This window comes from Suillus discolor (genome assembly GCF_016758755.1).
Source record: "Suillus discolor strain FC423 chromosome Unknown F5147scaffold_455, whole genome shotgun sequence".
NCBI classification, from domain to species: Eukaryota; Fungi; Basidiomycota; class Agaricomycetes; order Boletales; family Suillaceae; genus Suillus; species Suillus discolor.
Window position 1 is genome coordinate 413 of NW_024541702.1, and position 15,132 is coordinate 15,544.

Here is a 15,132-nt window from a genome sequence, read left to right on the forward strand (position 1 = left end):
GTATCCTGCATCAGGAAAAAGGGATTTTGCCATTTTTGGCTTTATATTCAAATAGAGCCACAATGGGCTATATTTGAATATATGTATGCTATAGTTGCAACTTGAATAATATTATAGTTAGATTCTTTAGGAAAAAGGGTATTTGCTCATTTGATGTATCTAAATCTGCAATTATAGTAACTATAGTTGATTGTAGTTGGCTGTAGTCAGCTTTTCGTCGGAAAAAGTTCCCACGGTCAAAGTGCTTTCTTGAACCATCCACTTTCGAGTATTTTGCTTACAACTCACTAGGATCTTAACCTATTGATGTCATAAGACTATGGATAGACTTTCCTTGACAAGGGCTATGACTTTGATTTTCATCGGAAAAGTTCCCACGGTCAAGGTGCTTTCTTGAACTGTCCACTTTTGAGTATTTTGCTTATAACTCACTAGGATCTTAACCTATTGATGTCATAAGACTATGGATAGACTTTCCTTGACAAGGGCTATAACTTTGATTTTCATCGGAAAATGTTCCCACGGTCAAGTAAGCAAAATGCGAAAATTCACCAAGTCAAAATTCACTAAGTCTTGTGATGTGGCTTTGTTTGGCACAGCTTATATAAGCAAAAGTGCGGTCAACCACAAGTCTTTTCCTATCTTTTCCTTCCTTTCCCTCCTCCTCATTCTCCTTCTAGTCAATAATTTTCGCATTTTTGAGTATTTGGTAAGTCTTTTCTTCTTCTTTTCCTTCCCTCTCTGACCCTCTCCTTCTAGCTCCTTCTTCCTTCCCTCCTCCTCCTCCTCCTACTCAATCATTTTTACATTTTTGACCATTTGGTAAGTCTTTCTCTCTTCTTCCTCTTCCCTCTCTGACACCCCTTCTTCTAGCTCCTCATTTTCGCACTTTTGAGTATTTGGCGAGTCTCCTCCTCTTCTTCTTCTTCTTCCCTCTCTGATACCCCTTCTAGCTGCTCCTCCTTCTTCCCTCCCTCCTCCTCCTCCTCCTCCTACTATAGGCTCATCCTCTCCAATTTTCGCATTTTGGCTATTTAGTAAGTCCCTTTTTATTTTCCTATCTTTCCTCTCTGACTCCCTCTTATACTAGTAGCCTTCTGCCCTTCTCCTCCTCCTCCTCTCTTAATTTTCGCATTTTTGCCTCTTTTGTAGTTAGTAGTTTACACCTGTTGTAGTAATTACTTGAAATATTACTTGAATTTTCGCATTTTTGGTGTTTTGACTAGAATATAAATGCAAATATAGTGCACTAGAGGAAAAAAATCAAGGTGCCTCCAAATTTTGGCAGTTGAATATATGTGCATAAATGTGCTACTGGCTACACAAGTTGACTATATGTGACTATATGTCCTCTCTATAGAGGGGGGGATTGCTTTAGATCCTATGAGGTCTATAGACACTATATATTCATATATAGTGCTATATGAGCTAATATAGCAATAACCCTTTTTCCTGATGTGCCAATTCCATAGGTATCCCACACACATATTCCTCGACACTCCATTTACCTTCCGAGAGTTTCGCGCACTCGTCCGAGTCATCCGAAGGTCGTTCATTCATTTCCGAGGCCTGTATACAGTCCCGATCCTCCATACCATGTCCCGTCCGTGTCTGTTTGACTTTGCTGGTGCGTTTTTCACTTGGTTATCTGTTATTGATTATGTCTAGGGGCACATATGTTGTCGGCCCATCGGTTACACGTATAACAACACGCCTTGCGCTTTATTACATGCATATCTCTGTAGCGGCTCGCCTCGAGTCTTATTACATTTCGGATGTCTTATCTCGCTACTGGTTTCGCCTACACAGTTTCCAGACTTTCATGCTGTAGGATATAATCTGCCTCGCTAGATACTCGCACTTCACTTCACTTTCCCTGCTATGAGTCATAGTTAGTAGAGTCACTTTCGGATAGTTGTACTTCGCGCAATTGATCCTTGTTCATTCGGAATGATTGTTTTGGCCTGACCACTGCCATTCCACTCTTCGCTGTCTCTAAGTTCCCCCGATAGACTTTGCTTAGTTATACTTCGCGAGTCTTATACTTTGATACACCCGCCGTACTTCTCTCAGAACCTTCACTGTTCATCAGAAGCTCTTCGGATGCTTTGCGCAACCTCAGACCTTCATTTCTAGATGTCGGACCACCTTCGGACCACTTCGGACGAGTACTTTGGTACTTCAGACACATCCTCAGAACACCGAGTGCACTCTTGGTAGCTTTTCCTTCTCTCACCTTCGATCTTAACAAGATATCCCTTGCTTTATATCAAGGAGCATTTCTATAGGCAGTCTCTTTGGGACAAACATCTCACTCACACTCTGAGTCTTAAGGTAACACTTTTGTAGCGCCCACATAGAATCAACTCTTTACAGCGGGAATTCCAGTGGATGTTTGGGAACAAGTGATAAGACTAATCCGGACGAAGTCCAAACTAGAAAGGAAACAGCGGAGGACTACCAAAGGTAGAGGCGGAGGTGGTAAGTCAATAGGAGTTGATCCTAAGACTATCGGAGACAATGAGAGGAGACTCAAGTCGGACAGAGGAGGGAATGAGCAGAATCTAAGATGATATTCGAACTGAGGAAATATGGAGACTTTACAGGGTTTATATACTATGTAGGACATAACAGAGAATCAGTCAGCACAGTGCGAGGCTATGCGAGGCTATGGATGGATCATGTGAAACACCTAACACTAGTGTATCAGAACTTAATAAAATGAAGACAGAAATGAATAAGGTACAGAAAATAAAGCATAGTCGGTTATATGGATAACTGGATGTCCGGAAACAGGGGCTAACTGAGAAGGGACGTACTAAAGGGAAAAGGCACAGAAGATAGAAGCTGGCTGGTGTAGGATGTGAAGAGAGTATGTAAATATATGTAACTTGGTGGGCAATGACATGAATGAAGACCAGCTGTATCATAAGTGCATGAATTCACTGGATTCTGAGCTTTCATATTTTTTTACTTGCATCAGGAAATGTCAGGGTGTAATTGCATAGAATAAAAATATTACCATTGGCAGGTTTGAAACCTGCAAAGTACAAGAGAAACAGATTTTGACTCTGATGATAACTTGACTAAGGCTAATGAAGATCTATGTCTGAGATACTGTCTATGAGCAGATATTCAAGGCATGTTCTTATGGAAAAAATGCGACATTCAACAGGTTTCAAACCTGTTGCATTCCAATAGAAACAGATGTTGATTCTGTTGGGACAACCACTTGGCTAAACACAGCTCTGATGAGCTTGTAAGCAAATTGACCATGAGCATGTGTCAAGGTGTGGTTTCATAAATAAAAAAAGAATTCTATCATTGGCAGGTTTGAAACCTGCATAGTCCAAGAGAAACAGATTTTGACTCTGATAATTTCATCTTTAGCAGGTTTTGAACCCACATGCACAGATTTGAAACAGATTTGGATTCTGTTGCAGCAACTGTTTGACTAACACCGATTAGATCCATCTTGAAAGAAAACATTCGGAAGTGAATCTGCAAGGCGAGTCTACTGTTCCCTGTCACTCGCAATGTTTTTCCTCAGCTGAACAGATAAATTGAATACAAAAGCAAGAGGAGAGCAACATGATGATGAAAGGTCTCAAATACAGTGCACTTCAACCTTATACATAAGTGAATAATGGCTGGATGGCTCTTTTGAATCTCAGCCTTGAAAAATGTGTATTCTTTCTCATTCTCCAGGACATTAGGATCGAACTTGAAAGTTTGATGTGTAATCTGCTCTTCTTCTTCAACCAAGTCCAAGACCTTTGGATAAAATTAAATTGCTCTTGTACTTATTATTCCGAGTTTGCATCAAGACTTTGGTTATATTGAACTTTTAGAGTTTAGTCTACAAGAAAATTAGGTGAGGTGAGGTGAGATGGAAAACACATTTGCACCGCATGACAGTGAGGTGAAAGCTATAGAAACCCCAAAGCATTATTTGAGCCCATTCACAAGTGAATCCTCAAGGTACATTTATCTGCATTTTGTCAGTTCTAACATTAATTTCTAACATCCTCCTTGAGTCCAATCATATGTGATCCTTCCATTGTCGGTTGTCATTCATGAGCCAGTTGTTAATCCAAAAGACATCACAAACATCATTGGCCCACTGTGGTGGTCTGCTATCAGCACTTTTTCAGAGCAATTGCTAGATAAACAGGCCTAAGAATCAATTATGGTGATCATGCTATTGAAAGAACTGCCTTGAGGATTCACTTGTGAATGGGTCCATTGGAAGTGCATCTCACTGGTCTTAGCCAAACAGTTGATACAACAGAATCTAAATCTGTCTGCGTGGGTTCAAAACCTGCTAAAGATGTCATTTTCAAATGATCACCAGAGTCAAAATCTGTTTCTCTTGGAATGCGCGGGTTTGAAACCTGCCAATGGTAAAATTTGTTTTCTATGAAAACGCATCTTGACAATTGTCTCATGAGTGATTTTCTTAAAAACTGATCTCAACTGATGTTAGCCATGTCATTGCCACAATAGATTCAAAATATGTTTCCATTGAAATCTACAGGTTTGAAACCTGTTGAGTGATGCATTTTTTGTATTAGAACATGAACATGTCTTGAATATCTGCTCATAGACAGCATCTCAAATGTTGATCTTCATTGGTCTTAGTCGAGTTGTCACCAGAGTCAAAATCTGTTTCTCTTAAACTATGCAGGTTTGAAACCTACTAATGATAACATTTTTATTTTTATTCTAAACCAAAAACCCAAAAATCTCAGATCCAACGCTTTGGCATTGGACACTGTTTCTCACTCTCAGAATTTTGACCTCACACCCATCAGGATCTGACTGCTGCAAGAAAGCGAACTGAGTGGAGGGATACTATGAAGTGTGCAGAGTGAGGATATGAGAGCCAACAATATGAATGTTAGCATATTCAATCGAGCATGTTGCAATATGAAAAAAAGTGTGTCATCTGATGGGTTTTAATGATGTGGCTAAGACCATCTTTAAATGAGTTTTTGAGAAAACTATCTATGAGAAAATGTTATGATCTGCACGGTTCAAGACAAACAGATTTTGACTCTGGTGGAAACTTGACCAAGACTAATGAAGATCAGTGTCTGAGAGAGTGTCTACGATTCAATATTCAAGACATCATCTTCTAATAGAAAAAATGCAGCATTCAATGGATTTCAAACCATCAAGGTGCATTTTCATAAAATAAAATAAATGTTATCATTGGGAGGTTTCAAACCTGCACAGTCTGAAGAGAAACAGATTTTGACTCTGATGATAACTTGCAATTTTATCTTTAGCAGGTTTTGAACCCACAGAAACAGATTTAGATTCTGTTGTATCAACTGCTCAGCTAAGACCAGTTGGATACACTCCCAATGAATTCATTCATAAGTGAATCCCAGGTGGTTGCCAGAGTCAAAATACATTTCTCTTAAACTAAGCAGGTCTGTAATCTGTATAATGATGTGTATTGAAAGAACTGACAAATTGCAAATAAATGTGCATTGAGGATTCACTTTTGAATGAGTTCATTGGAAGTGCATTCCAACTGGTCTTAGCCAAGCAGTTGATACAACAGAATCTAAATCTGTTTGTGTGGGTTCAAAATATGCTAAAGATAAAATTGCAAGTGATCAACAGACTCAAAATCTTTTTCTCTTGAACCATGACAGGTTTGAAACCTGTCAATGATAAATTCTTTTTTTTTAATAAAAATATGCATTGACATTATTTCTTCATGGAGTTTGAAATCTGTTGAATGTTGCATTTTTGCTATTAGAACATGTCTTAAATATCTGCTCATGGACAGCATCTCAGACATTGATCTTGATAAGGAAATGTCAAGGTGTGATTTCATGGAACAAAAATGTTGTTAGTGGCAGGTTTCAAACTTGCACAGTTCAAGAGAAACAGATTTTGAATCTGGTAATGACTTGACCAAGATCATTGAAGATCAATGTCTGAGATACTGTCTATGATCAAATATTCAAGACATGTTCTTATATGAAAAAATGTGACGTCCCGCAAGTTTCAAACTTGTTGCGCTCCAATGGAAACAGATTTCAATTTGTGATCACAGCCACTTGACCAAACACAACTGTGATTGGCTTGCAAGCAAACCGACCATGAGCAAATTTTAAGGTGTGTTTTCATGGAAAATGAATTGTACCACCAGCAGGTTTCAAACCTGCACAGGTCCAAGAGAAACAGATTTTGACTCTGGTAATCACTTGGCAAATTGATCTTCAGCAGTTTTTGAACCCACACAGACAGATTTAGATTCTGTTGTATTTAACTGCTTGGCTAACACCAGTTAGATGCACTCCTAATAAATACATTCAGAAGTGATTCCTTTTTATCCTGCTCAAACCTGCCTCTGATTAGCTGACAAGCTGACTGACCATAAGCATATGTCAAGGTGTGCTTTCATAGAATAAAAATAAAAATAAAAGACAGGTTTCAAACCTGCGCTGTTCAAAGTGAAAACTGACAATGGAAGGATCATACAGTGTGTTTTTGACACAGAGTTCAATATATGACCAAAGTCTTGATGCAAACTCAGAAGGATAAGTACAAGAACAATATAATTCTTTCCAAAGGTCTTGACTTGGTTGAAGAAGAAGAAGAAGAAGAGCAGATTACCACACCAAACTTTCAAGTTTGATCCTAATAACCTGGGGAATGAGGAAAAATACAAATCTAATCTATCAAGGCTGAGATTCTTTATTGTGCTTATTCAACAAGTGGTTGCCAGAGTCAAAATATATTTCTCTTGAACTAAGCAGGTTTGTAATTTGTATAACGATGTGTCTTTTGCATTAACTCGTGATTCATCAAGTTCCACCATTTTGGATTTCATAGAATAAAAATATTGATGTTGGCAGGTTTCAAACCTGCACAGCTGAAGAGAAACAGATTTTAAATCTGATGACATTCAACAAGTTTCAAACTTATTGCACTCCGATGGAAACAGATTTTGATTCTGTTATGACAGCCACTTAGCTAAATACAACTGTGATCAGCTTGCAAGCAAACCAACCATGAGCAAATTTCAAGGTGTGTTTTCATAGAAAATGAATTTTATCACTGGCAGGTCTCAAACCTGCACAGTCCAAGAGAAACAGATTTTGACTCTCATGATCACTTGGCAAATACATCTTTAGCAGGTTTTGAACCCACACAAACAGATTTAGATTCTGTTGTATCAACTGCTTGGCTAAGACCAGTTGGATTGTCAAAATGGGAATAAGACCAAGAAAATTTGGATTGGACCAATGGTAAGAATACAACGTGCAGGGGACATGAGTCAAGAAAGGGAAGCCACATGTGTGGCATGAGTCATAATAAGATGTGTTTTTTATAAACACAAAATGACATCACTGTTGGCGGATTTCAAACATGCACAGTCTGATGGAAACTGATTTTGACTCTGTTGACCACTTGACTAAGACCAGTAAAGATCTGTGTCTGAGGAACTATTCATGGGCATTATTGGGAGTGTGTCTCACTGATCTTAGCCAAGCGGTTAATGGAAACAGAATATAAATCTGTCTGCGCAGGTTCAAAACCTGCTGAAGATGGATTTGCCATCTGATCCCCAGAGTCAAAATCTGTTTCTCTTGGACTGCGCAGGTTTGAAACCTACCAGTGATACAATTCATTTTCTATGAAAACACACCTTGAAATGTGCTCATGGTCGGTTTGCTTGCAAGCTGATCATGGTTGTGTTTAGCCAAATGGCTGTGATCACAGAATCAAAATCTGTTTCCATCGGAGCGCAACAAGTTTGAAACTTGTGGGATGTCACATTTTTTCTGTAAGAACATATTTTAAATATTTGCTCATAGATGGTATCTCAGACATTGATCTTTATTGATCTTGGTCAAGTTGTCGCCAGATTCAAAATCTGTTTCTCTTGAACTGTGCAGGTTTGAAACCTGCCACTAACAACATTTTTGTTCTATGAAATCACACCTTGACATTTCCTTATCAAGATCAATGTCTGAGATGCTGTCCATGAGCAGATATTTAAGACATGTTCTAATAGCAAAAATGCACCATTCAACACATTTCAAACTCCATGAGGAAATGTCAAGACATATTTTTGTAGAAAAAAAGAATTTATCATTGACAGGTTTCAAACCTGTCATGGTTCAAGAGAAACAGATTTTGAGTCTGGTGATCACTTGCAATTTCATCTTTAGCATATTTTGAACCCACACAGACAGATTTAGATTCTGTTGTATCAACTGCTTGGCTAAGACTAGTTGAATGTACTTCCAATGAACTCGTTCAAAAGTGAATTCTCATGGCACATTTATTTGCATTTTGTCAGTTCTTTCAATACACATCATCATACAGATTACAGACCTGCTTAGTTTAAGAGAAATATATTTTGACTCTGGCAACCACTTGAATAAGCACAATAAAGAATCTCAGCCTTGATAAATTTGTATTTTTTTCTCCTTCCCCAGGTCATTAGGATCAAACTTGAAGGTTTGATGTGTAACTTGCTCTTCTTTCTCTTCAACCAAGTCAAGACCTTTGAAAAGAATTGGATTGTTCTTTTACTTATCCCTCCAAGTTTGCATCAAGACTTTGGTCATGAATCAAAATAGTGTTGTTAGGTTTTTTATTTGTTATGTGCATGGGAAGGTCTGAATTTGCCATACTGGTGCAGGAAGGCAGGGGTCTGAGTGAGGATAATGAATCGTGAAAAGTCAGCTAATGCTCAAAGGGATCTGTGATCGACAAAGATAGACCTTCTGAGCGTGTAGAGTTTAAAAAGTATACAGACCAAAGGATCTGAAAGAGAACACTAATCCAGACCACAAAAGAGTGAAGTTTACAATAAAAGTGGATTCTGAAGGAATAAAACCACACACTTAAAAGCTGAACAACATATGAGTAAAAGTAATATACCTCAAACATTTGCTCATAGATGGTTGTCTCAAAAACTCATTATAACCAGTCTTAGCCAAGTGGTTGTTGCAACAGAATTGAAGTCTTGACTGTGCATGCTTGAAATATGCTGAGTGATACATGTTTTTGACCTGCTCGGTACAGGAAAATCAGATTTTGACTTTGATAACTCCTGAACTAGTAACAATGAAGATCAAAGTCTGAGAAACTGTCCATGAGCAAATATTCAATTGAGCATGTTGCAGCATGAAAAAGAAATGCATCATTTGACTGATTGCAAATCTGTAGGCTTTGATTGAAACATATTTTGAATCTATTGTGGCAATGATATGGAAAAGAGTATTTATGATGTGTTTTGGAGAAAACTATCCATGAGAAAATATCAGATTGTAATTGCATAGAATAAAAATATAATCATCAGCAGGTTTCAAATCTGCAAAGTCCAAGAGACACAGATTTTAACTCTGGTGACAACTTGACTGAGACCAATGAAAATCGATGTCTGAGATACTGTCTTTGAGAAAATGTTCAAGACATGTTCTCATAGAAAAAATGTGACATTCAATGGGTTTCAAACCTGTTGCATTCCAATAGAAACAGATTTTGATTCTGTTATGACAACCACTCGGTGTTATGACTGGGGTCATTCTTCTTCACTAAGACCGAATGGTCTCTTTTAGCAAAGCAGTGTTCTTCCTATGAGTATAGGTTCAGAGTATTCGACTAAGGACAGTGATGCTGACTGCCTTAGAATAGTGTTTCAAGACTACTAAGGTAGATCCCTTAGTAGAGCGGATGCTCCAGGTAAAACCTAGTAGATTAAAGTGAGGAAACAACATGATAACTACTGTGCTTAAATAGTCCATATGGAGCACATAGACCAAGCCGAGAATGGTAGGTATACAAGTACATATCAGGACATCGAGAGATAAGGGCTGTGCATAAAAGATGGAAGGGCAATAAAGGCTATGCATAGGAACAATATCGGTTGCCAACACGATAAGAGATCTTGGTGATGAGATGGACGATATATTGGAAGGTGATTGGTCTCTGTATAGTAGTAACAGACAGTGACCATTGTCCGGTGATAGGAGAATAAATGGGGGTGTACTTTGACCATAACACTTGGCCAAATACAACTTTGATCAGCTTGCAAGCAAACTGACCATCAGCATATTTCAAGATGTAATTTCATATTAAAAAAATGTCACAACTGGCAGGTTTGAAACCTGCATGGTCCAAGAGAAACAGATTTTGACTCTGGTGATCACTTGACTAATAACATCTTTAGCAGGTTTTGAACCCACACAGACAGATTTAGATTCTGTTGTATTAACTGCTTGGCTAAGACCAGTTAGATGCATCCCTAATGGACCCATTCATAAGTGAATCCTCAAGGCATATTTATCTGCATTCTGTCAGTTCTTTTAATAATATGGTCGCCGTGATTTTTTTTCTTCTAATTCTACTCTTATCGCAAAATACATCAGACTTCTTCTGGGCCGACCTATTTATCCAGCAATTGCTCCAAAAATGTATGGATGGCAGACCACCATGGTGGGCTGATGATGTAATGTTAGAACTGACAAAATGCAGATAAACGTACCTTGAGGATTCACTTCTGAATGAATTCATTGGGAGTGTATCCAATTGGTCTTAGCTGAGCAGTTGATACAACAGAATCTAAATCTGTTTCTGTGGGTTCAAAACCTGCTAAAGATAAAATTGCAAGTTATCATCAGAGTCAAAATCTGTTTCACTTGGATGGCGCAGGTTTGAAACCTGCCAACAATAACATTTTTATTTCATGAGAATGCACCTTGACAGTTTGAAACCCATTGAATGCTTCATTTTTTGGTTTTTCTTGCAAGAAAGTCATGATAGGGGGAGTCCAGAGTTGGCGATTCACACTCGATTCAAGAGCTGTTCCACATCGCGATCCATCATCAATTTTTTCATTGATGGATCATGGGAACAGTGAATTGCAGCTGGATCATTGGAACGCCTCCTGAGCCGCTCCACCTTTTGAATTCTGTTTGATTCTCCTCATCCCAGTAATTAAATTTGTTTTTATTTAAATAAATACATATGACAAGTCACTACTGCAAAATAACACTCGTCTCTGAGTCCTACTCTAAACTTAATCAATGGCAAAAAAGGCCACTGAGCAAGCTCCAGATCAAGTACAGAAGGCACCCAAGAACTGAAGGAAAGGTCCGTCGAAGGCCAAAGGTAGTAAAAAGGCCAGCAAGAAAAAAGGAAATGCAAGTGATAGCGAGCTGCCGGTGGATAGTGATCATGATGGTCAACCCAAACTTGAAGATAAGACTGATATCGAGTATGTACCTCCGAGTCTGGGCCAATTTTTACCTTTGTTTACCTATGACTCATTTGAGTTCAGCTGGACCCCAAAAATGAGTGCTGCTCTCCTGTCTGCCATTACACACGACACAAATATCAAGCAAGGGCTATTTCCTTCACCTAGAGCAAATCCATGACTGGTGGCAAGACAAAGGCAGCATACCACTGGGCCATATGTGTCACACTGTTCAAGAACCATCCAGACTATCATACACCATTCTCGTATGCCATAACTCCCAAACAGAAAGGCACTTGGGCTAATAAGATTAAAAATTGAATCAAGAGGTAAGTGTCATCCTGATGACATCAAGTGATGCGTGCACTTACTACTATATGGTCCCACAGAATGTCCGAGATCACATGCAAGTACATGGACGAAATGGGCGAGACAGGTGCGGGCATAACTCGAGAAGACGAGATTAATATGGATGTAAAAAATTCATTTACAACAAAGTGGGGTGTGTACCTCTATGACAACCAGCTACCTACCGTTCAACATTTTTTCATGCCAGCAATTATTAAAGAAGCATGCCCATGGTTCTTCGACATGTGGGAGATTATAGCTGAGCGCCCAAATCAAGTTCCCGTTGGTCTCGGGCCAGTCAGATGGACTATGACATGTCAGTTCTGACCGTTGGCAGCTCCGAACCCAATAGTGGGTTTATGTCTGATGAACCAGATGTCTCAGAAGGCTTTGATTAGCTCGATTGTAATGAGTGGCCATTGTCAGATTTAGACAGCACTGCTGACGAAGTGCCCTCAAAGTGAAAGGCATTGGCGATGAGTGGAGAAAGGCAGGGTAAGAGTAGTGTTACAGGTCTCAAAACGAGCCCACAACCTGGGATGTCCAAACCTGCCACCACTAAGGCCCCAAAGAATCCAGTGAAGAGACGAAAGAAAGATGAATTTGCCAAGATTGCACAAGCAGAGGAAGTGACTAGACAGAAAGAGCTTGAAGTGGCCAAGGTGAGAATAGAGAAGGACACTGTACATGGCAAAAGCAAAGTTGGCAAAGCTTGAGTTGGAGAAGGAAAAAGTTGGCCTATGCAAGGGAGCGGTGACAAGAGAAGATGAGAATGTGCCTTACTACTATGGAAGGAACGAGCCAACATCATGGATTCCCCGAATTCAACATGCACAATACCTTTCCCAGTCCTTCGAGCAGTTCTCACCCACACTTGCCATATCCACTAACTTCTGCATATTATCAGACACCCTCATCACCTGCCGCTGAGTCTTATGCAAGTGAAAACACAGCTAACACAGCTTCCAGGTCATTTGATGCATCATCCATCATTTTCTCATCAGATTAATCTCATTCCAAGTACCTAGTTCAAATCCTGTGCTCGACTACATAAAAACTAAATGTCCCCATCTTCTTCTAAGTCTTGCTGCCTTCGTTTGTAATCCTTTGCTCTGAACAAACAATGTTTCAACTGCTCGCGTCGGGCTTTGGCTTTGCAGAGACATAACCCACTGGCTGGGCCTTGCAAGACACTAGGAAGGTTTGAATGACTGTCGGAATCGGAGTCTGATGAAAGGCCTTGCACTATGAAAGGATCTTCACTATCAGAATTGTCCCTTTCGCGCTCATCAGCCTTGCATTGCATTGCAAATGCATGAAGGCCAACACACGCAGTAATCCAGTATGTAGCAAACTGGTGAGATTTCTTGTCCTTGATTCTTACCTGAAGACCTTTTAGCGACTGAAAATGTCCCTTCAGAAACCCAATAGTGTGCTCTGACCAAATCCGCACCATCGACACATGATTATTGAAAATTTCATTCTGCACAAGGTCTTTCTCGGGTTTCTTGTACAGAGCAATGATCCATGTCTGTAACTGACTGATGTAAGTTTCTGCTGTACACCACATGAACAGACAACTTACCAGATATGCAGAGTCTGCCCAGACAAATTCTCTGTCATCAAGCAGGGTCTCGTGCTCCTGGGCAAGATGGGTCTCATCCCATGCTGTTGAATCATGAGTACTTCCCATGTGGCCATAGCTGAAGTCGATGATGCGAAGATTGGGTAGCGAAATAACCTGAAGTATTTTAGCTTTCAATTTTCATGGACAAGATTGACAAATACCTGTATGTTAAGGGAGTAGTTGCATTTTCGATCGAAGTTACTTTCTCCATACCAATGAGGCCGATCGTATAATGGAATGAGTGTGCCATCAACAAGACACCAACCATCTCGCCATGCTTTACGCGAGTGCATTTCAACCCACAACTTTGCATCCTCTTTCTCTTCAGCAGTCGGGAAACGCACAGCCTCTTCCATGAAGGAACGACGCAATATGGCAGTCATGACTCGCTTCGTAATTAGTGACATGGAGCCATGGCCCCCTCCTGCCCATTGTGCAACTGGGGATTGACCAGCTGCATTACCATTATGACCGAACTGGAAAAGAGTGATGGTGAGCTGCTCTTTGACTGACTGCTGAGGATTATTTGAATTATTGAAGAATACTGCATTGTCCTATATCTTTGCAACAATTTGATCGAAGGTATGAGGATTTATGCAGAGAATTTCACGGAATTCAGCTGGTCATTCGAATTTCAGGACCTCAAGAACATGCGGAAGGTGAGAGGGGGCTTTGGGTATGGGCTTGTTGCATGGGGCATCATAACAACATGCATATATGTCCTCATAGGTGCGTCGAACATGGTGGGATAAACGAGTAGTATAGTATACTTCAAGTCCAACTTCTTCCTCGTTGTCAGCATCATTTGCCAAATCTGAGTCTAGTTCAAACTCATCACTGGAAGTTGAGTTACCACTGTTGTCTTCATCTTCAGAGGTGGAGCTTTCGGATATGGAGGTGCCTGAGTCAGTGTTTGAGTCAGACAATGAGAATGATGGTAGGCTTTCTGACTTGGAGCTTGACGATTGATATGGTAGAGGGGGAGCTTGATGAGATCCTGACACAGCTAGCAAAGTATGCCAGCTTCGCGCAGCATGATGTCGAGCACATTTAAATTGAGCAAGGCGATACCTGATAAAGGTGCTGAGTAATTTTTCGACCTGTCACTGTCTAGGTATGAAATGGGGCATTATTGCCAGTGTATTTGAAGCCTGAGATGGAGAACAGTAGTAGACAAGCTGAATATGATTACATAATAAATATATGTTCAAAGGGAGCAGAATCGTATAGTTGAATCAGGGGTGGTCAAAGTTGACTACGATTCAAGGACAATCTAAAATTTTGAATCAGCCTCTGAATCGTATTTTGGATCGAGCGTAAATCACCAACTCTGACTTCCCCTAATGCCACCCAGAAAATTAAGGCCTTCTGATTCATTTTAAGATTCATGTGGGAAATGTGAAGGTGTGATTTCATAGAATAAAAATAACAATGTTGTCATTGGTAGGTTTTAAACCTGCACAGTTCAAGAGAAACAGATTTTGACTCTGGTGACAACTCAACTAAGACCAATGAAGATCAACATTTGAGATGCTGTCTATGAGCATATATTCAAGACATGTTCATGTTCTAATTCAAAAAATGCATCACTCAACAGGTTTCAAACCCACACATTCCAAGAGAAACAGATTTTGACTCTGGTGATCACTCGACAATGTCATCTTTAGCAGGTTTTGAATCCACACAGACAGATTTAGATTCTGTCGTATCAACTGCTTGGCTAAGACCAGTGAGATGCACTTCCAATTGATCCATTCACAAGTGAATCCTCAAGGCAGTTCTTTCAATAGTGTGATCACCATAATTGCACATAATTCAGTACTTTATTTCCGACTTAGTCGGACAGCCAAAGGTTGATAATTGACCCAGTTAGGCGGGCCATCCAACGTGGGCCCATGCATGCTTATGCACAGATGGGCCCACA

The 15,132-nt window shown here is 39.8% G+C and overlaps 2 protein-coding genes and 1 pseudogene across 3 annotated transcripts; all 3 read left to right on the forward strand.

The window, feature by feature from the left end:
* Window positions 1-513: 513 nt before the first annotated feature.
* F5147DRAFT_842541 (uncharacterized protein) lies at window positions 514-1,206 on the forward strand (the record flags this gene model as incomplete). Its single annotated transcript, XM_041444422.1, has 6 exons — window positions 514-529; window positions 600-709; window positions 760-822; window positions 874-902; window positions 954-1,037; window positions 1,091-1,206. The coding sequence occupies 6 exons, from the start codon at window positions 514-516 to the stop codon at window positions 1,173-1,175; spliced, it is 387 nt and encodes a 128-aa protein (XP_041284198.1). The 3' UTR covers window positions 1,176-1,206.
* A 6,298-nt stretch (window positions 1,207-7,504) lies between these two features.
* F5147DRAFT_t150 lies at window positions 7,505-7,574 on the forward strand (annotated as a pseudogene). The gene has a single exon. The product of its transcript is annotated as a tRNA-OTHER (tRNA).
* Window positions 7,575-11,410: 3,836 nt separating this feature from the next.
* On the forward strand, window positions 11,411-12,511 carry F5147DRAFT_661003 (uncharacterized protein; the record flags this gene model as incomplete). Its single annotated transcript, XM_041434697.1, has 5 exons — window positions 11,411-11,499; window positions 11,623-11,897; window positions 11,919-11,932; window positions 12,049-12,243; window positions 12,284-12,511. The coding sequence occupies 5 exons, from the start codon at window positions 11,411-11,413 to the stop codon at window positions 12,509-12,511; spliced, it is 801 nt and encodes a 266-aa protein (XP_041284199.1).
* Window positions 12,512-15,132: the final 2,621 nt, after the last annotated feature.